This window comes from Notamacropus eugenii, chromosome 1 (genome assembly GCF_028372415.1).
Source record: "Notamacropus eugenii isolate mMacEug1 chromosome 1, mMacEug1.pri_v2, whole genome shotgun sequence".
Lineage (NCBI taxonomy): Eukaryota > Metazoa > Chordata > Mammalia > Diprotodontia > Macropodidae > Notamacropus > Notamacropus eugenii.
Genome location: NC_092872.1, coordinates 695,699,802 through 695,725,557, shown reverse-complemented (window position 1 = coordinate 695,725,557; position 25,756 = coordinate 695,699,802). Strand labels below are relative to the sequence as shown.

Genomic DNA, 25,756 nt, shown 5'->3' with positions numbered 1-25,756 from the left:
AGGTGAGAAGAGGGAGGAGTGGCGCGGGGTATCATGGGAGGCGGCCTTAGGGCGCCAAGTTTCAAATGCCGGCGCGATGGCGTCACGGGGCACGCCGTGCGTCACGCGCCCGCCGGGCTCTGGGCCTCAGACCCCGGCGTGGTACGCGGGTTTCCGCGAGCGTAGAGTCATCCGGGTCATCGCGTCCCGGCTCCCTACCGCTCCTTTCCCCGCCCGATGACTGGGCGGGGCGGAGCGGGAACGCTGGCTGGGGGCTTTAGGCCCCTAGTGCCCCCAGGCGGGCCCGGCGCGGGAGGGAGCGGCGCGTCTGACCCTGCTGGCGGTCCCTGCTTCCCATTCCTTGGGGGACCCCGGACTGATCCTAGTCAGAGAGCCCACCCCCTCCCCCACTGACCGGGCTGGCCCCGGGTGGTTCCTAAGCCCCCTCCCCCACCCCTACTCAGCAGGTGAGTAAGCGCACCCCTGCGAAGTGAAGACCCTCCCCACGGAGGGCCCTGGCCCAAGGGAAGCCCGGCCCCGCCAGTGTCCCCCACCCCATGCTCCGTACCCCCAGACTGGCCCCTCCCTCCCTTTCTGGCGGTTCTAGGCTCACCTTCCACCTGCTCAGCCAGCCAGCGGCCCTGGCCTGATCTTTTTCCACCTCCCAGCTCCCTGCCTCCGCCCAGCCCTCCCTGGGTCCTCGGGTGCGGCCTTTTGACCGAGTCCAAGTTTGACAGAACGAATCCTTTTATGAAGGAGGCTTCAGAGGCCTCGTGGCTGCACGTTCCCTGGACTGGCCGCATCCCGGTCCCACCTCACCGGCTCCTTCGAGACCCAGCCCAGAGCCCACCCTCCAAGAGAAGTCTTCGCTTGTCCCTCGATCCATCCTCCCCCTCAGCTGATGCCTCTTCTGAGATTAATTTCGTTTTGTATTGTATATGATCAGATGTTCGTAGTATATTGACTCCTCCCTGTGGGAATGTAAATTCCTTGAGGACAGGGACCTTAGCTCGGTCCTTTGCCCTTAAATGCTTGTTGTCTGGCTGACTAACCAAAACTCAGGGCAGAAAAAAGCTGTATTTCTCTCTACCTATGTCTTTTTCTGTCTCTTCATGCACCTTGTGAGGGAAGGTAGAAAGTTCAGAAAAGGCCAGGTGCCTGGTCTCAAGGCATTTGCAGACCAGTAGACAGAGGAGACACTCAAGACCGGTAGCTATCACTTGTTTTAAGTAAACATTTATTAAGCACCAACCAGGCACTGTGCAAAGTGTTGGGGATACAGATGCAAAGAAACAGAGGTAGCTTTCCAGGAGCTTAGGGGCTGTGGAAGGGAACATACAAAAGGGGCATTAGCAGTCAAAGGTGCTGATACAGGGACATGATGGGAAAAATCCAAGAGGCCTCTGAGTAGTTCATCCCCCTAAGAAAGATGTTCTAAGTCCTTAAATGGAGGTTCTGGCGTTCTGGGCTCTACCCTCCAATCAGAGGGACAGAGCTTGGTGATGAGGTGAGTCCCAAGGCTATTGGGATCTTTCAGGATGATGAGATTTTTCTGAATAATGAACTTTTTGGGGCATGGTACAGAAGTCCCAGCTAGGTGAGAAAAATGACATTTGAACTGGCATTTGAAGGACTGGAGCTGTAGGTAGGAATTCAACTAATGAATAGGGAGGGCCGATAGTCCAGGCAAAGCCCAGTAGGCAGGAAAGCACAATGCAGTTCAAGCAGCCCCTACAATATATTAGAAAGAAAGAGGATTGGGACTTCACTCCAGGATGTGCACCTCAGTGGGTGAGGGATCAGAAAGGCTGGACTGTGGGCTTACCTTTTACATAATTCCTTCTGAAATGATTACATCAGTGCCATATCTCATCTCTATTAGTATTTATTTCCTTTACCTTCATTGACTGAAGCTCCTTAATATACAACCTAACCTGTGTGACCCTGGTCCAGGATTTCACATACATTCTCCTTTGAGAATCAACTAACACATTGGAGGTTTTTCTTTTGTCTCTTTTCATATTTTGAAAGTATCTGGGTGGCCAGGGGTCTCAGTGGATAGAACGCTAGCCCTGGAATCAGGAGGACCTGGGTTCAGATGTGCCCTCAAACACTTAGTAGCTCTGTGACCATGGGCAAATCACTTAACCCTGATTGTCTCACGCACAAAAAAGTAGCAGTTCAGCACTTGGGTCATTACTGTTACTCATGGCTGGCTCACCTTTTCTCCCTGACTGTGTCTTTCAAATAGTAATTGTTTCTCTTTCACCCAGGAACCCTGAGGGTCTTCCCCTCCCAGTTTGATTTTTTTTTTTTTTGATTAAAGGGGCCATCCCTTGAGTAACTTAAAGAAGCCTGTTCATTGAATGGGTGTATCTCTCTCCAATTAAGATTGTGCTAAGACCTCAGCCTGAAAGGGCCAGGGTCTCCCATTGCATCCTGGGTCATCTCCAGTTGTCCTGATGAATATCATGCCACTGGACCCAGATGGCTCAGGAGAAGAAGGTGAGGTTGGTGACCTTGCACAGCCCTCCCTCAGTCAAATCAAAGTCATTTGCAAGTCACATCATCATCCTGATGTCATGGTCATCTTTGAGAATGAAGGACAAACACAACAAGTCTTTCATGTAAGTCATAGCTTGTATTTTAGAATTTTACCAAAAGTGACTTTGTGCCTCTCACAGCAGCATATATGTATGCATTGGGTACTTTTATGAACATTTCCTGTCTCCTTTAATTGCAGGTTGAGTGCAGAGTTCATGTAGGCCCCTTGGGCCTAGTAGGGGATGCACCTGCACACTGTGGGCTCCAAACGGGCTGTAAATAACAGCTGACTTATAACTGACTAAAAGTCACTCTGTCTAGAGATGCCACAGTTAAAGGCCTATTTGGTTCCCTTTAGCAGGACAGGGATAGAGTCTTCCTCATTATTGTAAGCTGTTACCACCGGTTGGACTTAGGTACTTAATGGAGCTCACTCAGCTAAATTTAGTTCATCAAATATTTATTAGGAGCTTACTATATGCAAGACCATGCTGTGTGCAAATCACCGGTTTTAAAGAAGTACAGTCATAAGGCTAATGAGGGGGTACCATTCCACATTTCCATTAATTCCCTTATATAGGTCCCAGCCATAATGATCAAAAATGCTTCTACAAAGGGACTGACAAAAACATGCCAAGGAGACTTGTGACATGAAGCTTTCAAAATACTATCTTCTGTGCAGATGTTAGAAATCTTTGTCAAAAGATTTAAAAGTTGCAAATGAACCTTAGAGATCTAATCCAATTCGCTCATTCCACAAATGAAAAAAACAGGCTCAGGGAAATGAAGGGACTTGCTGAAAGTCATACAGCTACTAAGTAGCGGAATGGGATACATACCCGGGATCTCTTGAATCCAAATCTGGCATTCTTCCCAACAGAAGGACATACCTCTAGACCAGAAACTAGTCAGCCCTGAATCATTTGGTTTGTTTTTTCCCTCCACCTGAAGAGCCAAGCTACCTTTTCATTTCCAAAAGTTGCTTTCAGAACAGCTCAAATGCAAATTAACTCACTCCCAAGATTTCTTTTTCCTCAAATTGCATTTTGTTTCTTGAATTTCTCTTTGCAGGTAAACCACAGTAAAACTTTGTAAAGCTGTTTTGAGTGGGCAGAAAAATGACAATTGAGCAACTGTGTAGTTGGGGAGAAAATGATTAAAACTGCTTACAGGATAAAAAGTTCTGACCTTTGTCCAGAACTTATCCAGAAGCCTGTCAAAATGCTGAATGTTATTAGGGAGAGCCCCTTTGATCAAATACCTGGAATACCTTAGATGCCCATTGAGAAAGACCACTAAGACCGGATCAGAGAAGACAGACTACAAAATTTGGAATGCTTTGGTATGGAAAGAAGACCTTGGAAAGGAAAACTTCCAAACAATCTTAGTTTAGCTTAGAATCAATTTTAGGGAGCACTTCTATTCCTCCTTAAGCACCCTCTAATATAGGTTTGGTTCTTTTTCCTTTACCACAGTGAGGCTCATTTGTCTCTTCTCTGTCCATCCAAAACAACCTTACTGATTGCATTGAATTCACTTATCTGTGTGAGTGGAATAAGGTTTTAAATTCTAGGATATTCTGAATTACAATCTGGGGGCTCTTTTGAAGTCTGAGGAAGTAGTTGGGCAATCTGTATATAAAAGAAAACATTTACATAGTAAGTAATTACATTGTTGTTACAAAACTTCTTATCCCTTGTAGGTGATACAAGCTGGAAATATAAATAACATTTACCCTGTTTTGGGCCTGTTTTGTGGTTTCTTTGACATTGATCTACAATTCATTTGTAACTTAGAGATTGAGAAGCCTGGAGGCAGCAGGACGTCTGGTGACCTGCCCTTCGTGTGTTTCCTAAGCACAGCTTCTAACTCCAAGGCTGGCCTATCCTTTAGACTGTATGAGGTAAAGAGATTACAGTAAATTCATGAATAAGAGATGCCTAATGAGTTACTAAAGGAAGGTTGAAACTTTCCCTGTAAGTTACAGGTCCCCAAACCCTTAAGGTGGATATTAGGAAAAGGAACTCTTAAACCCCTCCCTCTGTCTGCTTTCAGAAGCAGTACTAGCCTGCCCGAACCACAAGTCTTTACCATTTGTACTTTGTATCTTTTGACCATAGCTGCATGTCAGTAGCTACTTTGTGTCTTCTGACAAACATAAGAGGGAGTTCTATTTTAGATCTTAGAAATGTTTCCTTCATGATGAATAAAGAAAAGACTTTTCTTTTTCCTGGTAAGCAAGCAGGGCCCAGCTATTGCTGCATCGTTGCTTTAATCTCCCTTTCTCTACTTCCTTTGAATATAAGGAAGAACTCTTAATGAGGCCTGAAGGAACTGGCAGAGTCCAATATGAGAAACGGTGTGATAGAATGGACAGAGTACTGGACTTGGAGATAGAAAGACTTGGGTTCGAATCTTACTTTAGATACTTACTAGCTGTGTGGTCTTGGGCAGGTACCTTTACCTTTTTCACCCTCGCTTCCTCTTTGCCAACCATTTGCCTCCCACAGCATAGACAAGTTGCCCTGGGAAAAGGCAGAAGGCAGAATGTTCTAGGTAAGTAAAGTCGCTACTGCATGACCACCATCTCCCTTCAGGCCATAATGGAGACACTCCAGAGCCCTGATCCCCAAAACCTTGGAAATAGGCCAATAGCCTTAGCCATCATCCTGGGAGGCCACTCTTGTGGAGAGGATTTGTAGGGGCTGCAACCATAGCTCCAGAAGACCCAGAAGTGAAGCTTCTTGCTACCAAAGTCCTTGACTCTCTCAAATCATTCAGCATCAGAAATAGATGCTATTTTATCAGTGGAAATTACATCAAAGAAGACGAATTAACATCTGCTTTTCTCCTTTACCTTAAGTACCATGGGATTCCACCTGATTTAGATCTGAAACCTTCCATATGTTGTAATAATATAATAGGTAACAATAATTTATGTGGGCATCTAGATGGTGCAGTGGATAGAGTGCTAGGCCTGGAGTTAGGAAATCCTGAGTTCAAATCTGGCCTCAGACACTTGACTGGCTGTGTGACCCTGGGCAAGTCACTTTACCCTGTTTGCCTCAGTTTCCTCATCTGTAAAATGAGCCTGAGAAGGAAATGGCAAATTACTCCATTGTCTTTCTCAAGAAAACCCTAAATGGGGTCATGAAAAGTTGGATACAACCACAAAACATTTGTTCGGTGCTGGCCTATTATGTGTCAGGCATGTGCTAAGCACTTTACAAATATTACTTAATCCTCACAACAGCTCTGGGAGGGTGGTGCTCCTGTTATCCCCTTTGCAATTGAGTAAACTGAGGCAAACAGGTTAAGTGAGTTGTCCAAAGTCATATATTTTGAACTGGATCTTTACTCCAGGGCCAGCACTCTAACCACTTAGTTCCTGCCATTAGAATGAGCTCCTTGAAAGCAGGAACTGTCTCATCTTTCTGTTTGTCTCCTGACTTGTACATATAAAGTGATTCATTCAAACATTGCTTTGTAAAGTGAAGGGGATGGGCTGGATGATGGCTAAGGGCCCTTCCTACTTTACAGCTATGATCCTCTGAGTTCAGTCAGTGCTCTGGTCCTCAGAGATCCTGCTTTGATATCTCATTAAGGCATGAAGATAACCCTGGATCCTCAGAAAGTCTGTAGTTGATTGTAAACTCTGGCAAATCCTAGGGAGCTGAAATGACAATTGAGTAAGTCCATGGCCTTGAATGGTTTTGAAGAATAACCCAGTTCAGTTGAGAGAGGCTCATTACTGAATGAAGGTTGGCCCCTAGATGATTACTATTTTTTGACCATAGCCTCTGATGAAAACAATCTATCAAGGTATTGCATTGTAGTGATGCTGGGGGTGTGGTGTGGTAGGGTGTGGTAACCAATCGGTAAGCTTTTAGTAAAGCTTTTCTATGTGCCAAGTACTGTACTAAGGACCAGAGCTACTCAGATGGATAAAATAGTTCCTGCAGTTAAAAAGCTTGTGTTGTACCACAGGAGAGAGCTGCCTGTTGGAAGAATTGAAGAAACCAAGACTTGATAATCTAAGCCTTATAAATCAGTTAGAAAACTAGCAACAGCTGCCAAATTCAGTCTTTTTTTTTTTTTCCAGAATATTTTGAAAGCCCTGTTGGGACCACTGGTATTCTCTATTTAATTTACTTCTTTCCTCTTCTCAGGCTAAAATAACTCTTCCTCTTTATTTTATTTGATCCTTACACAGCCAGGTAAGGTGAGAAGAACAGATTAATCTCATTTTACAAGGGAGTAAACTGAGAATACAGGCCTTTAATATTGACTAAACTTTATGGGGGGGAGTGCTCTGCATACAGTAGGCACTTAATAAATGTTGGATGAAAGACCTAAGATCACACTGTGTAGTCTAACTTAGTACTGTAAGTATATACTGCAGTGAGTGTTAGGAGAGACCTGTCATCAGTACAGAGTGACACAGACAAGTCACACCAGTCCTCAGGTAAAAGTTAAAGATGGTAATCCCCATGATACTTACCTCATAGGGTTGTGGTGAGTTCAGATGGTATCACTCCTCATTTCTCACCACACAACTCTGGGATTTCTCGGACTTTCTGCTATGCCTTAGGAAGCTCATTATTGGGAAGACATCATCATCCTGCAAGATCAGGCAGCCTTGGGACTCTACCTCATTGCCACCCTCTGACTGTAGGGTGGAGCCATCAACTCTAAAACCTCTGTTTAAGGAGGGAGCTCAGCTCAGAATGTCTTTCTTAGGGGGCTGAACTGCTCTGAGATGTCTCTTAACTATCCTTCCTGCCTTTCACTCCCTCCTTTTCAGTTTCCTTTTGTTGTTTTCTCCCATTGAATTAAAAGCTCTTTGAGAGCAGAGATCTTCATCTGTAACTCCCAGCATTTAGCACAGTGCCTGGCTGGCATATGATTGATAGGCACTTCATGAATGTTGGTTGACTTTACACTGCCAGTCATGGAGACTGGAGATAGAGTGTTAGGGGTAAGCATGAAAATTTGAGTATCATGTAGAGTATACATGAGGAAGAGGAATATGTCATCAATCACCTACGATATGCTGGAGCTTAATACAATGGGCTGTAAGTGCCAAACCGAGGAGTTTTTATTTTAACCTAAAGGCAATAGGGAGCCATGGAAACTTCTTGAGCAGATAATGATGTGGTCTAATCTGAATTTTTGAGGTAGCTGTATGAATAAAGGTGGGTTGGAGAGGGGAAGAACAGAATACAGGGAGACCAGTTGGGAGGCTGTTATAGGAGTTTGGGTGAGAGCCTGAATGGTTATGGTTTGTGTAGAGAAGAAGGGATGGATGTGAGAGGTGTTTCTAATCAAGATCTATCTCTCTGTTCACACAGCCACCATCATCACCACCATTACCACCACTGTTATGGTATAGACCCTCATCTCTTCTTTGGACCATTCCAAATAGTCTGTTAACTGGTCCCCCTTTTCAAGTCTCTTCCTACTCCATCCTATCCTTCACTCAAAACCAAAGTGATTTTCCTAAAGCTTAGGTCTAATCATGTTATCTCCTATACTAATTTAGCTCTATTGACTTCCTGTTTCCTGCAGGACTAAATGTAAAATCTCTGATATTTAAAACTCTTTACAACCTAGACCCTTTCAACTTTTCAATCTTTCTGCATTGACTTCCTTCCATGAATTCTTTAACAGCTATATTCATTCTTCTAATCGCTTTTCCTCACATGCAATTTGCCTGGAAGACTTTCCTTCCTCATCTCCTGATTCCTAACTTTTCTGGTTTCTTTCAAGGTCTAGTTCAGATCTCACCTGTACCTTTGCTGGTTCCCCTTCAGCCTTTGCTCTGATATTACATTTGATTTACACTGTTTATGTTGTCTCCTCTGCATGTGAGCTCCTTGAGGACAGGGACAGTGTCTTTGCCTTTCTTAGTATTCCCGGAACTTAGCATAGTGTCTGGCACATAGTAGATACTTAATACATGTTGTGTTAACTGACCAAAGAGTTGTGATTGACAAAGATTAGGCAACTGTTGTGTATGGGAGGCGAGGGAAAGTGGAGTTGAGTATACCTCCTTCCTGAGTTGTAGACCTGTGTGACTAGTAGAATGGTGGTATCCCCGTTAGAAATGGAGAAGTTAGGAAGAAAGATGGTTTTGGGGGAAAGATAATTCTATTTTGGACATGATGATTTTGGTAAATCTCTGGGGCATCCAGGTGGAGGTGTCAGAAAAAAACAACAACAGGCATTTACTGAGCACCTTCTGTGTGCTAGGGCTGTGATAATTGCTTTACAAGTATCTCATTTGATCTTTACAACAACTCAAGGAGGTGCTATTATTATCCCTGTTTTCCAGTTAAAGAAATTGAGGTTGATGAAGGTTAAGTGACTTGCCCAGGGTCACAGAGCTAGTAAGTAAAAGGATTGAATTCAGGTCTTTCTGACCTCAGAGATTCAGGACTTGATTTCAGCAGAGGGATAAAGACTAGTTTTGTATATTTAGAGGTTATTTACCTAGAGAATCCATGGGAGCTATTGAGGTTACCGAAAGAATATAAAGAGAGGAGAGGATGATGAATCTACTAAAGGAGACTGACAAGACTCATACTGACTGAAACATGAAGTAATTCCACAAATACCCAAGTGAGAGAATTTTGAAGATGGGAATGGTTAACAGCTTCAAGTGCTGCCGAGAGGTTGAGAAAAATAGAGACTGAGAAAAAGCCATTGAATTTGTCAATAAAAAGATCATTGGTGACCTTGCAAGAAGTTTCCCTTGAGTGTTGGGGATAGAAACTATATGGCAAAGGATTAAGAAGAATGGTGGGTAAGAAAATATTTACAAAAATGGAAATTGACCAGGTATACAGCAGGAAATAAAATATTTAAGTAACGCTATCTCAGAAAAAGAAATTGGACAAGTCAAAATTGAACTCACAGAGAGGGAAAAAGAAGCCCAACCCCAGGACTAGTTGGACCAACCAGCAAATTCTACCAAACACTTAAAGGTGTAAATTGAAAAAATAAGAAGAGGTCCTATGATACAAATGCAACCTTGATAACAAAACTAGGAAGAATCAAAATAGATTGAAAACAATAGACCAATATTCCTAATGAATATTGATACAAAAATTTCAAAATATTACGAAGGAGATTCCGGCAGCATATCACAAAATTATACACTATGACCAGGCTAGATCTATACTAGGAATGCAGGATTCGTTCAGTATTAAGAAAATTACAAACAATTGACTATATTAATAGCAAAAATCATACAATTAAATACAGGAAAAGCTTTCTCATCTCTATTAACTTTAGAAAGCATAGGAATAAGCAGAACTTTCCTTGAAAAGATACGTATTTATCTAAAATCAAGAGTCAGTATTATTGTAATGGGAATAAGCTTAGAAGCCTTTCCAATAAAATTGGGGGTAAAGTAAGGCTATCAATTCTCACCATTACTAATCAGTATATTGCTAGAAATACTTGCTATCACAATAAGACAAGAAAAAGATTGAAGGAATAAGCATAGGTAAGGAAAAAAAATCATTTTTTGCAGATCATAGGATGGTTTACTTAGAAAACAGGGTCAACTGAAAAACTAATTGAAACAAGCAACTTTTAAAAATTAAAATTTCAGGATATAAAATAAACATGCTAATTATCATTTCTGACTATTACCAGTGAAATCCAGCAAGAAGAAATAGAAAGCTTCTATTTAAGAGAACTACAGATAGACTAACAACTCAGCAGGCCAAGATGTGCTTGGGAACTATATGAACACAGTTACAAAACAAAATTAGTTGCTCATGGTTGACTGACCCAATAAGATAAAAAAGACAATGCTACCTAAATTAATTTACTTGTTGAGTGCAATACCAATCAAGCTGCTAAAAGATTATAGAGCTGGGGGAAAATAGTAAAATTCATTTGGAGGAATAAAAGATAAAGATTGTCAAGGGGATTAAACTTTTTTTTAAAGTGACAGTAAAGGGACCTAAGCAGTACCAGATCTTAAACTATACTACAAAGCTATACTCATTAAAGCAATTTGATACTGAGTAAGAAATAGAAATGTTGATCTTTGGAACAGATTGGAGGTACTATACAGATGCAAATAAACATGGTAGGCTGGTATTTGATGTGGGGGCAAGAATTCTCTATTCAATAAAAACTGGGAAAGCTAGAAAGCAGTTTGACAGAAAGTAGGTATAAACCAGCATCACACCATATACCAAAATAAACACCAAATGTATATGATTTAGACATAATGACATCAAATTAGAGGACCATAGAAGAAACTATCTGTTGGATCTATTAATAGGGGTAAAGTTCATGACCAATTAAGTGCTAGAGAGGTACACAGGAAGTAAGATGGACAATTCTGATTAATAAACTTTGAAACGTTTTGTTTAAATAAAGCCAAAGCAACTAAACTTAGAGGAGAAGTATTGGTGGTGGTGGGACCACCACCACCAAGTATTTCTGATAAAAGTCTTGATTCTAAGATATATAGAGTATAGACTGATAAGAATAAGAGCCATTCCCCATATCAAAGGATATGAACAGTTAGTTTTCAGAAGAACTCCAAACCTCCCCACCACCCATGGACCTGTGATTCCTTTAGAAATGAATTCATTTTTAGAAATTGAAATCTGAATTCTCTCCATCCTGCCCTTTCCCCACCATTGAGACAGTAAGCAACATATCAGTTATGCATGTGAAGTTATGCAAAACATTTCCGTGTTGTCCATGTATATATACATATATATATATTTATCCATACATACACATATGCATAAAAAAGTGAAAAGGGTATGTTTCAATCTGCATTCAGTTCATCAGTTATTTTGCTGGAGGTGGATAGCATTTTTCATCATGGATCCTTTGGAATTGCCCCGTGGAATTAGAGTAAGTCTTTCACAGCCATCCTTACTGCTGTTACTGTGTACAATCTTCTCCTGGTTCTGCTCCATTCTACATCAGTAAATATGAGTCTTCCCAGGTTTTTCTGAAACCATCCTACTTGCCATTTCATCACAAAAGAATTCCATCACAATCCTATACCACAACTTGTTTAATCATTCCCCAATTGATGGGCACCCCCTTAATTTCCAATTCTTTGTCACCACAGATGTATCCTTTCCCTTTTCTTTGATCTCTCTTTAGAACACAGACCTAGCAGTAGTATTGTTGGTCAAAGGTATTCACAGTTTTATAGCCTTTGGGGCATAGTTCCAGATTTTTCTTCAGAATGGTCAGACCAGTTCACAACTCCACCAGCAATGCTTTAGAGTCCTTATGTTTCCACCTTCCCCTCTAGCACTGATTATTTTCCTATTCTGTCATGTTGACAATCTGATAGGTACAGGGTGGTACCTCAGAGTTGTTCTAATTTACGTTTCTCTTGTAGTGATTTGAGCATTTTTCCATGTCACTATTGATAGCCTATATTTCTTCTGAAAACTGCTTGTTCATATCCTTTGGCTATTTATTAATTGAAAAAATGGCTCTTATTTTTATAAATTTGGCTCTGTTCCATATGTAGTTGGGAAATGAGGCCTTATCAAAGAAACTACCTATTAAAAAATCCCCCTTCTTCAGTTTCTTGGTTTCCTTCTAATTTTGGCTGCATTAGTTTTGTTTATACAAAACCTTTTCTAATTTTATCTAATTAAAATTATCCCTTTTACTTCCTGTGATCCTCTCTATCTCTTGCTTGGTCTTAAACTCTTCCTTTACCCATAGAAAAAATACAAACTTTCAATAGCATATTTTAAAAAATGTTCTAAATCACTAATTGGGAAAAGCAAATTAAAACAACTCTGAAATACCATCTTACATCCATCAGATTGGTAAAGTTGACCAAAATAAGTGGAAATGACAAATGCTGATGAGACTATGGGAAAACAGGCATATTGATGCACTATTAATGGATCAGTGAACTGTTCTAGCCACTCTGAAAAGGCATTTGGAATTATACCCCCCCAAACTTTTGAATGGTACATGTCCTTTCCCTCCGCAATACCACTAGTATGTCTATAACCCAAAGAGATCAAAGAAGTTAGATCTGAAAATAAAATAATTTAATTTAAAAATTTAAGCAGAGGTAAGTGTAGACAAAATATATACAGAAATATTCATAGTAGCTCTTTTTGTGGTAGCAAAAAATTGGAAATTGTGAGAGTGCTCATCAGTTGGGGAATGACCAAACAAGTTAAGGTATGTAAATACCATGGAATATATTGTGCTATAAGAAATGATAAGCAGTATGATTTCAGAAAGACCTGGAAAGACTTATATGAACTCATGCAAAGTGAAGTGAGCAGAACCAGGAGAGCATTGTACACATTGACAGCAGTATTGTAAGGATGATTAGCTGTGACAGACTTAGCCACTTTATTTAAGGTGATGATGCAAGATGATTCCAGAGGACTCATGATGAAAAATGTTATCCACCTCCAGAGAAAGAACTGAGAGACTGAGTGCAGATTGAACATACTCCTTTTTACTTTATTTTTCATCTCTTTTACAACATGGAGATGTTTTGCATATCTTCACAGGTATAACTTGTCAAATTGCTTGCCATCTCAAGGAGGGGGAGAGGTAGGAAGGAAGGAAGAAATTGCAACTTAATTTTTGAAAATGAATGTTAAAAAATTTACATGTAATTGGGGAATATTTAAAGGAATTAAAATATATTAAAAAAATGATGAAGGAGATGGTTTCAGAAAAACCTGAGAAGATTCATATAAACTGATTCAAAGTGAAGTAAGTAGAATCAGGGGAAGGATGTATACATTAACAACATTAGAAAGATAAGCAACTTTGAAAGACTTCAGAACTCTGTTCAACATGATGAGCACCCACAATCCTAGAGAATTCTTGTTGGAACATGCTATTCACTTCCAGATAGGTGGTGAACTCAATTCAAATTGCATTAAAAAAAAATGGCTAATGCAGATATTTGTTTTGCTTGACTATACATGTGGATTTGGTTTTTCTTGCCTTTTCCATGGGGGAAGGAGGGAAGTCAGATATGAAAATAAAATAATTGAATTAAATTTTTTTAAAATAGAGGCAAGAAATTTTGGTAACTAGTTGTTTAATGGGGGAAAGGAAGAGATATAGAATGGTAACTTGATAGCCCATTTTGGGGAAAAGATAATTAGGGAAGTTTTGAAAACATCAAAAATAAGAGGATATTAGAGTAGTTTGAAAAGCAGAATGGAAGGGCTGGAAATATAGGATTGTAAACCCATTGAAAAATGGCATAAGAAGTAAAGAGAGTTGATAAAATTTTTTGGAAATGAATGGAGAGAACTTACTGCTATTATTACTAATATTGAGGATTTAAGAGTATCCAGTGAATGAGCATAAAGCTACAAAGGTAATAATGATAATATTAGATTGAGCTATCAAGTTTACAAAGCTCTTTCCTTACAACCTTTCAGGGTAGTTACATGTAATTGACTTTGTTCTATAGATGAGGAAATGGAGGACTTGAACTGGTCTTCTGATGTTAGACCAGCATTCTTCCAGGGAGTTGGGAGGTAGGATGAGGGCCAGGATGGTGCAGTGTCATAGAAACCAAGGGAGGACAGTTTCAAGAAGTAGGTCACCTCTAGGATGTTGCAAAAAGGATAAATGGGGCAAGGACTGAAATAAAGCTTTTGGATTTGCTTTATCTGCAGAATGAGGGGATCGCACTAGATCTTCAAGGTCAATTCTAGCTGTCAATCTTCTAGTCTGACTAGGGAGGAGGTCATGGTGATCTTATGACTGACTCTGGTTGCTCCCTGTTGGCCAGTCCCATATTAATAATAAATCATAGAAGTTAAGATTAAATAAAATGTAAGAAAGGATGTTGGAAATCATCTAGCCCCATGCCTTTCTTTTACAGGAGAGGAAATCTTGAGACCTCAAGAGATTTGGTGACTTGTCTGGCCGCATGGTAAGTGACAGAGCTAGAAATTGAATGCCAGACTTGTGGTGCCCATTCCCTCTTCTCTGCCTGTAACAGTGCTTCTCCCAGGGGTGGCCCCCACATTTTCATTTTCCTCATTCCTGTATCCCATGCACTGACTGACTCACTGAGGTTTTCACTCATCCTCCTTTAGGCATTATCACTCCTTAGGCAGACATTCTCCTCCTGAAATGACCCAATCTCCATATCCTTCTCTGGCAATGGCTTTTTCCTGGAAATAACCCTGTTTTCTTGAGAGGATCCATGACCTCCTGGCAGAAGGTCCCCTGAGCTACAAGATTCTTTCACCTTTCACAGGCCTGGGTCTTTGCTTTACTCATTTCTTTTCCTCTCTCAGATGGACCCAGGCTTGTTTCTGGGTTAATGTCACAAATCATTTATCTTTTTTGGCCATGGATCTTGCAAAGTGCAACCTTCATTCCTAGGCCATTGAGAGGTCAGCTTGCATTCCTAATGGCTGACATTTATAGAGTTTTGTCATTTACAAGACACTTTGCATACCCAGTGTATAGAGCTGGGCTGGGGGTCAGAAAGACCTGAGTTCATCTGTAAAATGGGGATAATAATATGGCAAAGCATGAAAAGACCTCTCTGTCACACCCCAGAGTGCCTAGTATGGTGCTGTGCATTCTAGGCTTTAAGAAACATACCTGGTGACTGATCTGAAAGCAGAAACTGGAAAAGAAAAAAAGTAGGTGATCCATATCTATGTATTCTCCCTTTAGTTCCTCCTCCTCCGGAGGTAAGACTACATCCTGGAAGAACAGCTCCTCCGATTGTGAGGATGAAGTGAGAGAGTAATTGTAAAGCACTTAGCACAGTGCCTGGCACGTATGTTAGGTGCTATTGTTGTCATTATCTGATTCCTAAAAGGCATACACTGTCCATTTTGGGTCTTGAAATGATTTACCTGTTTATTCAAATGTCACAGGTAGTTAGAGCCCTTCCTGATCCCACCCTCTGTCCTAGGAGGGTCAACTGCTGTTTGTTGTATTTTTTGAGTGACCCCATTTAGGGTCGTCCTGGCCACGATCCTGGAGTGGTTTGCCTATCTCCTTCTCCAGCTTGTTACAGATGAGGAAACTGAGGCAACAGGGTAAAGTATCTTGCTCAGAGTCACAGCCTAGTAAGTGTTTTGAGGCCAATCTTGAATTCAGTTCTGCCTTCCTGACTTCAGGTCCAGCACTCTTCACTGTACTTCCAGGGTCTAGAGCTGCTGTTCCAGGACCTTGTCTCTCCCTCCTCACCTGCACCTCCTGGCTTCTCTCAAAGGAAGCCTTTCTGGTTCTGGTTCTCTCAGCTGCTCAGTCCCTTTCCTCTGAGATCACCCTCCTTGTACTCTGCATCTTACGTGTATGTAGATATTGTTACCATTAGACTGTGAGCTCCTTTAGAGAGCAGAGACTATTTTTTTGCATTCTTTGTATCCTCAGTGCATAGCACAGTGTGTTTGGCATATAATAAGCACTTAATAAATGCCTATTGATTGATTGATATAGCAGGGTGTGAAAATTGCAGACTCATTGGACCAGTGGCCAAGTCTTTCATTCACTCTGCTGACATCAGGCACCATAAGAACTGCCCACGAGATTCCTCTTTTCGAGTTTTGTTGGGAGAAAAGGAAGGACATTTTGTATCTTCCCTTTCTGGGCCCAAATTAGCATTCCTCTCAAGAGATTCTGGGTAGAATTGGAGGACTATCCCTTTGATTTGTCTACTATGGTAGGGACACATTAAAACAGGTTACACTTTTCATCCAGGTTCTTTTGGCTTAAATGTCACCAGTCTTATTAGCTGATGACTGGAACTTGGTTTGATACCTGATTTCAGGTGCTGGGGTGGAGGTGAGGGTGAGAGGATGAACGGATGAGCAGGAATTCTTTGGTGGGCCTCCCACAGGGCAGCACAGGAAAGGCAGGCGGGAGACTGGAAAGAACATTTGATTAGCCTTCAGAACTCTGGCCGGTGGCCAATTGTGACCTCACAGTCCTGATGGGGAGGCGTGCCTGTGGCCTCCCAGCATAGAAGTGATGAACCACATGTGCTGAATGAAGCTGACATTTTTAGAGGTGGGCAACGTCTTGATTTATTTTACTTGACTGTACTTATTTGTTACAAGGGAGGATCTGTTGGGATCTTTGGAAAATTGTAGTAATAAAAAATACAGAAAACTTTTAAAAAAGAAAAAATGTTCACTTAACAACCACCACCACCAATCATAGCTAACGTTTATATAGCACTTGTGTACCAGGCCCTGCTTAGCCCTTCACTCTGAGTATCTCATTTGACCCTCATAAAAACCTTATTGATACCAAACTTTATTGAGCTGCTGTTATAGGGATATAGACTCTATTTCTAGGGTTTCCTGGGCTGAGGCAGAACAAATTCCCACAAGCCTAGGAGTACAGGAAGGTGAGTCTGTAGTCCAGAGCTTTTAGTGACCATGTTTTTGTCAAATTGCCCCTTACCCTAAGGCTCACTGTCCTCAGAGCAGCCCAACTCCTGTGGGGAATGAGACATTTTATATGCTTTGGGATTATTCTGTCAGTTCGCGTTTTAGCACAAATTATTGAATTCACTGCACTACTGAGTTTATTTTTCTCTCATGCCTCATTACCAGTGCTCATTTACATATACCCCTGCTGTGCTTCTTCCTCCCACATATACATAAATAAAGTCTTTCTCTTGTTCCCAGCTACCCTTGCTTCTAACTGCTCAGACCTACTTCTAACCCTCTTTGCCCCAACTCCATCCTAGTTCCTCCATGGGGCAGCTAGGTGGTGCAGTGGATAGAGCACCAGTGTAGGAGTCAGGAGGACCTGAGTTCAAAATCTTACTTCAGACACTTGACACTCAGTAGCTGGGTGACCTTGGGCAAGTCACTTAACCCCAATTGCCTCATCCTGGGTCATCTCCAGTCATCCTGATGAATATCTGGTCACTGGATTCAGATGGCTCTGGAGGAGAAGTGAGGCTGGTGACTTGCACAGCCCTCCCTCACTCAAAACAGTCAAGTGCAAGTCATGTCACCATTTCTCTGATGGCATGGTCTTCTTTAGCAATGAAGGACAAACACACACAATTCCTCCACAGCATTTATGGGCAGCTAAGGAGGTGCAACAGGTAGGTAGGTGGACTTGGAATCAGGGAGATCTGAGTTCAAATCCAGCTTAAGACACTTATAAGCTGTGTGACCCTGGGAAAGTCACTTAACTTCTGCCTGTCTCAGTTTCCTCATCTGTAAAATGGGGATGATAATAGCACTTTCCTCCCAGAGTTGTGAGAATCAAATACTATAATGTTTATATTTTGCAGACCTTAAATCTCTATAAATGCTGGTTATTATTACCATGAATTTTGAACTGGAAGAAACCTCAGAAATTGTCTAGTCCAGCACCTACTTCACCTCCACCATTTTATACATTAGGAAAGTGACTTGCCCAAAGTCACAAGGTGGCAATCAGCAGGGGCAAGATTTGAGTCCAGGTCCCCTGACTTCAAATCCAGTGTTCTTAACTTTTAGCCTCTTCCCTAACCCCATCCCTCATGCCACTTCAGTGACTGCCTTTCCCATGTGTGCTGTGCTTTGCCAAGACCCCCTGGTGAGGGGGAGGATTGAGTAGTTTTGCCCTACCCCAGGTATTTCTCTTTGGAGATGTTGGGAGCTGGAATTCCCAGGAAAAGAGTTCTGGCTTATACCAGGCCTGATGCCTTAGGTTTGACTTGATATGCTCGAACAGCCAGAAATGGTCCCTTCTCCCTCCTGTTTCCTAGCCCCTCCCCCTTAATGTTCCTCATTACTTGATTTCAACTCTATCCAATACCCCAAGATGGCAGGTTTTTTCCCCCTGATACTTCCACTGATCCCAGACTCACTGGTCCCCTTGCTAGGAGCTTCTGGACTGAGATACAACCCCCAATCTGGGGCAAAGACATCCAATCTGGTGGTCCCTCAGTATTTGGTCTCTGTGCTGAGGAATCTCTGGGGAGGCTCTACTTCACACCATCATGGTTTTAAATGCTCTTTATTCTTTTGAATTGCCATTGCCCAATGCACTTTCCGTACCTCCCCCTGCCCCTTCCCCAGTCCATCATGACTAACCTGCTCAGTTACACACACACACACACACACACACACACACACACACACACACACACATCCCTTCCATGCCATGGGCACTGAGGGTCCTAATGAGAGAAGACTCACATGAGCTAAAAACCTGAATGTCCCACCCATCACAGACTTCATGTTGGTTCCCCCATATGCCCTCATTTCCCTGCCTCAGCTAGACTCGTTGAGCCCAGGGACCACTCTTGCATCCTGACAACAGGTGCTTCCTGTGAAGGTTCCTGTTGCCATATCACTCTATTCAACTTCCCCAGCAGGTGGTTAGGGCCAAAGCCACCCTCCCCTTCACTCCCTCCAGTTTATCCACCACAATTCTTTTTGGGGGTGGAGAGGATCAGGATGTATTGGAGGGGTCCCCATGAGGAACATTATCACCACACATGATGAGTCTGGAGTAGAAAGGGCGTTAACTCTGGAAACAAGTCATTTGCAGTGTACACACAGACCTAGAAACAGAGTATGTATGTGTATATTTGCTGTTAGTACATACATATTTTTCAGTTGCTCTCCTTCATTGTAAAGGCAGGGGAGGTGATGCCTTGTAAAATTAGAGAGAATGGAATGCACTGGGTAGAGTATGTAAGGGAACCCCTACTCCCCAAATGTCTTCCTTCTTTCCACATTACAGATGGGGTAGACCTAAGACAGACACAGGAATGAATAAAATATGAAATGGTTTGGGAAAAGCTATGAGGAGGAAGAATTGTGTGGTCTGAAGGCTCATCGGGGTGCTATTTCTCAGGCCTTCACAAATGCTGCTGGATCTTTGATATGAACTGGTACGTTCCCCTTCTACTTGGTTTCTGTAGCCCAGTTCCTGTAATTCCAGGTCTCTATGGAGCTCTCACCTCCCCACTCCCATTATGAGGCCATCTTTCCCCCAGACTTCCCTTTGTAATCCTGTCAGGGCCTCCACTGGACCTGGAGCTGGCAGCTCAAGATAAAGGAACACTGGGGCTGCTGCTTCACCGAGTACTTAGATGGAGCTTTGGTAACATAAAGAGAGTTGACTTGCAGAGACACTGTAGCCGGAGGTTCTTCATAAGTACTGAAAGGTAACAGTTCCATCCCTCCCTGCCCCTGTGAGAATCTAGTTTGAAGCCCCTTGCCATTAAGAATCTTTTTGAGGTTGGCTCTCCCTACCTTGCCCCAGCCTGAAGTGCTGTGATCACTCATGAGCCCGACTAGACTCCAGTACTAATTGATACAGAAGCTGGACAGTCTGCTTTTCCCTAGCAGCCTGGTGGCCTTCTGCCCTTGGAGTAGGGAATTTTATTGGTGGGCCGCCATATCTGGCCTTTGGTTCCCTACTATCCCCCTTCTCTCACACATCTCTGACACTCTCAGGTCTTTGGTACTCTCATGTGATGGAAACTGGAGCTGGAACACATCAGCTTGTCCAGCCTCAATATTTTGCAGCAGAAACTAAGACCCAGAAGAATAAAAGCAGTTACCTAAGGTCACAGAGTAACTAGCAAAGGCAGAATTGAAACCCAGGTCCTATGACCTGAAATAAAGCAGTTTCCACTATACAGCCTTCTCTTATCTCCATCTCCCCATAGTTCTGACCTTTGGCATCCCCCACTTTCCCTATTAGCCCCTCATTTGCACAGCTCCTCTTAGTGAGAAGGGCAATCCTAATGAGACTCTTATGCTCAGGCCCTTCTCATGTGATTGTCTTGTCGCTGCCAGGCCCTTCACTTGTACTTAGGTTCTCCCTTCTCATCTCTGCCTGGCTCAGATACAGACTTTGGCGCCCTCTGGAGGAGGTCCAGCTGTTCGAACCAAACCAGTACAGTCTGTCCTCACTTGCTTCAGTACCCAGACCCACTTCACCTTTTTTCCCCCCAAGAATTTGGTTTCTTGAGGCTCTCATTTTTCCTTTATTCTCTACCTTGCCTCTTTTCTCCCACCCCAACCACTTCCAGTATTTTCCCCATCCTCTCAGGAGTCCTCCAGCTTTCTGAGATCCAGCCCTGTCCAGGGTCCTGAGCTCCTAGTGCTGTACACACTAAGGGATCGGGAAGCTCAGACCTGGTCTCCAAACAAGTTCAAAACAAATTACAAACAAAATTGAAGACCCATAGTCTATGACCCCTCTTTCCACTAGCTTGCTGGGTTGGGGGAAGGAGAAGAACTCAGATCTCCATGACTATTTGTACAATTATTTCATGAGTGCTTTGTAGTAAATATGTTATACTTCTGGAGGCATCAGGTTCTAGAGGAAGCAGCCCTGGGTGTGGAGTCAAAGGATTCCTGGTCAGACAAGATGGCTGGACAAGGTTAGACATGATAATCTTTGCTGGCTTACATGATCTGGGTTCAGGTGCCTTCTCTGACACTTATTAGCTGTGTGATCTTGGGCAAATTAGTCTCTGAGTCTCAGTTCTCCCATTTGCAAAATGTGGATACAATACCTACCTTAAAAAGGTGTGTGTATGTGTGTTTTGCTTTCTGTGAAATGCTTTGTAAATGTTACTGTGAGCTTTTATCAGGTATACACCCTTCTGCCTGTATCAACACACTTTTGGTGCATGGGCAGAAATGCATGCCAGGATCCCCAGTGAAACAGTGACAATAGTATGGCTGAAGTAAAAGGAACAGATTCTCCAAGTCTCCTCTCTCCCTTGATGAATTTAGAGTTGGAGTGTGGGAGCTGCACAATGATGGTGACAAGGCTGATCAGCATAGGAAAGAGATTTTGCCTTTTATTTTCTGCAAAACTCTGTAAATAAAATACAAAATCACACATGAAGGGGAGAGGCAGGGTGACCAGGGATTAAAAGGGGATCCCAGACACCAGTGCGGTGAGGGAAGCCTGTGGAGGCTGGGGAGGCACTTGGCTGCAGGTGGCGGTCTCTGCTGGGGGGAGCAGAAGAATATATTAAAGAGATTTATATTTATAGGAATCTGTAGGATGGGAGGGAACCCTGGAACCTGGGTCCTGACACCCAGCCTACTCCTGCCAATGTCAGTTGGGCCCAACGGGTTGGGGGCTCCCAGGGCAGGGCCAGCCCTGAAAGGTGGTGGGAGGGGAGGGGCTTGAGGGAATAGGCAGTGACTCCCGAGTCCCCTGTGTTCCTGGAGCTCAGAATGCAGTGCTGGCCATGCTTCCTGGCCCGAAGATCCGGGGCAGAGCCTCCAGAGACTCTTCCAGCCGTCGGTGAGCTGACTGCCCATCCTCCCCTGGAGAGAGGCACAGTGGGGCAGGGTCAAACAGTGGCCTCTTGCCCAGAAGTTCTACTCCTTCCACTTGCCTTTCCTTCCCACTTGTCTCATGTAACCATCTCCCTTCTCCCCATCTCTGCCTCCTGGACTTGGTCAAGAAGAACAGCTGAGAACCATAGCACACTCACTCACCGCACTGCAGGAGGCTCTGTCGGGCAGCTTCCCTCACAGCCTCCTTGTCTGTTTGGCACAGATACACCAGTGGTTCAATGCCCTCTGGAGCCTGGATGGAGAAAGGACAAGGCATGAAAAATGAAAAGAGCTGAAACATTCATGGGAATGGGACCACTAGGTAGGTGGAAGCACTGAAGACAGAGACGGTCAGTGGTAAGCATTCCAGAACAGATGGGATCAAAGCAATGGGGAAAGGACAAGGAGTGGGGGAGTGGAAACCCAGAAAGGGGGCAGTGGAATGGTCACAGAGGACTGGGGTGGTCAGTACAGTACAGGGACTTTGGAGGGGCATAGCAGGAAGTCTGGAGGGACATTACCTTGAGACAGCCCAGAGCCACACACCCTGCCACCCGTGTCTGTATATCCTCATCCTCGAGTTGTTCCAAAAAACAAAGCAGGGCCTGGGGTAGAGGGAGAGAGGGCAGAATGAGTCACTATGCACACTGTGTTAAACCCAGGCCCTTGGTCTGTCCCTGACCTTCTTCCGGAAGTCCGAGCTCAGGGCTAAACTTCGAAGCTGGGTGGTGACAGCAGCCATCACTTTGCTGTTACCATGGATGAGAAGGGAGCTAAGGGCCCGGAGCCCATCCCGGTGGAGTCGCCCCTCGGGGGCCAGTCTCAGTGCCCGGAGCACCACGGCCTGGTCGTCTGAATTCAAGTTCTTCACAAGCAACACTGAGAGAAAGGTGAGAAGGACAGGGAAGGAAGGGAGAGGTAGGCTAGAATGATATCGACAAAAGAGGGTCTGTTCCCTGTTCCTATCCCATCACAGCTATGAAAGGCAGAGAGGAACCTACCAATCATTCTAGTGATACAACAGGGACACTCTTTTAATCTGTGGGTCCAAGGAAGAGCAACTACTCACCCTCTTCAGCTGTCTCTGTGACATAAGCCTCCATAGAGGGACTATTCAAGGCCTCGATGTGGCTCCAGAACTGGAAGATTGTGAGCTGTTCCCCAGGCCCTGATCGAGGCCTCCTGGGCAGCCTCTGTCCCATGGCATCCTCTAGGAGCTTAACACACACTGGGAAAGGAAATAAGAGTGGTGGGTGTACTCATGAGAAACGTCATGGAAGACCCTGGATGGGACTCTCCAAACCCCCTGAGTGCCCGGGTGAAAGTGTGCCTCACGTGCCCACTCCACATTGCAGATTCCACCTCCTTCAGCAAATCTTTCCTGATCAGACCTACTCTAGAGTGCTTGATCCCTTCCTTCTCTGAACTCTGAAAGTGCTTACTCTCTCTACCTCTCATCTGAATATGTAAGCTGCCCAGTAACAGAGCAAGAATACGGAGATTTGTAGTCAGGAGACTTGGGCTCGAGTCCCAGATTTGTCACCCACGATCTGGGTGAACTTGGCAAGCCACAAGGCTGAGTTTGATCCTCTAATAAAACAGGAAAGCTGGGAAAGGTGGCCTCTTTTGTTCCTTCCAGCTCCAAGTCTTTTCACCTGACATGCTATGCCGTCTCCACCTGCCCCCTTTGAGGTTGGGCAGTATGCCACACATTTTGTGGGTCTCAGCTCATTCTTCACCTTGAACACAGTATGCACTAAGTAAATATTTATGAGCTGGGTGTGACAGGGCTTGACCGGACCTTGGGGGAGACAGGGATTCTCACTCACCAGCCTCAGCCAGGCCTGGCTGGCGCAGTGAGAGGCGGGCTCCATACTGGCTGCAGAAGGTGAAGAGGATGCGCTCCACGGGACAGACCAAGAGATCGCCCCCCTCAGTGCACAGGTTCCAGAAAGGCAGGAAGCCCGGCCGGGGAACAGAGAACTGCAGCACTGGGAGGGCAGGGGGTTTGGAGGGAAGCAGTGGGATGAGGAGGGTCAGTGGAGGGCTTGTTGGACTGGAGGGAGAGTGCTTGCAGGTCTTGGGGGAGGGGGAGAGGAGGGAAGGGCAGAATTCTGGAGAAAGAGGATGGAGGCAGATTTCCCAGTTTTGCTCCAGGGTATAAGGGTGTGGGTGCCTTTACCTTCCTGAGCAGAGGTGGCCTTGCCCACTTGCTCCCCACAAAGTTGGCACACCACCTCCAACACCAGGGCCTCCCGAAGCAGCCGCTCCAATGCTGATGCTTCCTGGCATCGTAGGGGCCCAAAGGTGCCTAGTTTCTGAAGAGCAGAGACCAGCCAGGGCCATCTCAGACACAGGGAGTAGGAGGGTTTCTACTCAGCCCCTGTTCAGAGTTGGGGATGGTGGGTAGCACAGGGGGACTAGAAATATGGTGTCGAGCCCAGGGATTTCAATTCCCAGCATGCAGAGGGCAGGTGTGTTCATGTGAGATTATAAGCATGCAGTGGGGCAATGGAGACTAAAGGTTCTAGTATGCTAGACTCTTGGGGTCACTAATGGGTTAATTTATTGGGGGGAGGGCTGCTGGCCTCACCAGCAAGAGGTGGCCACAGTGCTGTAGGTGCAACACCAGGGCTGTGTCCAGGGCAGGCCAACCTGTGCTGAGGGGGCCAGGCGTAGAGGAGTCCAGGGCATCCTCAGACACACTGCTAACCCCAGCCTCAGCCCCAGGCCCTGGGCTGCTCAGCCTCCTGCAGAAGAGACCTGAGTAGTGAGCACCTGCTGTCCACACCATCAGAGGCAAGAGTATTACCATCATTATGGCCAGTGTACCTTTATTGAGACATATACCCATTCTCAGCCCCCTCCTCCCACCTCTAGATACAGACAGGATGGATAGATGGATGGATGGATGGATGGATGGATGGACGGATGGATGGATGGATGGATGGGAGAGAGCAACAAATGGATGGACAGATGGAGGATGACTTCATATACACATGCATGGCTCTGATAAGTGGATTTCCTGGATGTGGGGAGCTTTTGAGCAAGGGCCAAGTAGTGATGGGAACATATTTGAGCGGGGTGAGATGGGTCTCAGGGAGGGCAGAGAGGAAATGTAGTCAGAGGGGCAGAAGACTTGTGCTGGCATTTTGAGTAATGGGAAGACAGGTCACCAGGTTGGAGATGGGAAGGCCATCGATGAAGTGACTGGACAGAGCACCAAAGGAAGGGATAGGGACTCTGGCTGGAGGACAGAGGTGCTGAGGCCTTGAACTGGAGCAGTGGTGAGGGGAGGAGGGACAAAGCTTGGGCAGTGAGGCGGACAGTACGAAAGCTGCTTCGAGGGAGTTCATCAAGGGACCAAAGTCTCCGCCTCTGCTGGGCAGAGGGTGTGAGGGCCAAAGGGGAGAGACGAAGATGATGAGGCCAGTGTCCAGCCATGGGTGAGTGAGGAGGTGATGGTGGGGCATGTCCAGAGAGCAGGTCCGCAATGAGACTGAGGGAGAGAGGCAGAGCTAGAGGGAGACAGATTGGGGGTGCTGGGAGGGGGTGTTCTAAAGACTCTTAAGGAAGAAAGACATTGAAGGAGGGATAGGAGCTGGGTGGACACATGGAGAGTGACCCTAAGAGCCCCAAGAAGGGGGCCATGGGGCAGATAAAGAGAGGAGAGTGCCGGAGATGAAGGTTAGATACAGGGCCCCTTCCTAGTAAATCCTAACTATCCTCCTGTCAGCTTTCCCTCCACTTTTACTCTTCTGTTTTCTAGCTCTCTCTCAATGGTCCCTCCCTCACCTGTACCCCAGCCCTTTCCTCACCTATCCATAGGCCCATCATCCTCATCTTCATCATCATTGAGGAAGCTAAAACTCTCCAGTGCATGCTCCACAGTGAGGCTGAGGCTGGATGCCCTACTTCGGGACATGCCTTGTCTCTGCTGC

General features: G+C 44.5%; 1 protein-coding gene and 1 long non-coding RNA gene across 11 annotated transcripts in view; one reads left to right on the top strand and one right to left on the bottom strand.

Annotated features, from left to right (window-relative positions):
* Positions 1-16: 16 nt before the first annotated feature.
* Positions 17-23,430, top strand: LOC140521249 (uncharacterized). Of its 9 annotated transcripts, none has more exons than XR_011972848.1 (8): positions 453-2,606; positions 4,320-4,426; positions 14,405-14,455; positions 16,388-16,557; positions 19,246-19,396; positions 19,525-19,672; positions 22,039-22,137; positions 22,478-23,430. It is a non-coding gene; the product is annotated as an uncharacterized lncRNA (long non-coding RNA). The 9 variants fall into 9 exon arrangements; XR_011972849.1 differs by adding an exon at positions 5,034-5,079 and having other exon boundaries at positions 453-4,426; XR_011972852.1 differs by lacking the exons at positions 453-2,606; positions 4,320-4,426 and adding an exon at positions 17-446.
* Positions 21,300-25,756, bottom strand: part of RIPOR1 (RHO family interacting cell polarization regulator 1) — a 23,388-nt gene continuing 18,931 nt past the window's right edge. For both annotated transcript variants that reach the window (XM_072636060.1, XM_072636059.1), the window contains exons 14-22: positions 25,634-25,752; positions 24,409-24,565; positions 23,998-24,133; positions 23,645-23,806; positions 22,885-23,043; positions 22,498-22,694; positions 22,337-22,420; positions 21,978-22,068; positions 21,300-21,803 (exon numbers count right to left, since the gene is read on the bottom strand). In XM_072636060.1, the coding sequence (XP_072492161.1) occupies positions 21,706-21,803; positions 21,978-22,068; positions 22,337-22,420; positions 22,498-22,694; positions 22,885-23,043; positions 23,645-23,806; positions 23,998-24,133; positions 24,409-24,565; positions 25,634-25,752 (1,203 nt within the window). In that variant the 3' untranslated portion in view covers positions 21,300-21,705. The remainder of the gene's footprint in view (positions 21,804-21,977; positions 22,069-22,336; positions 22,421-22,497; positions 22,695-22,884; positions 23,044-23,644; positions 23,807-23,997; positions 24,134-24,408; positions 24,566-25,633; positions 25,753-25,756) is intronic.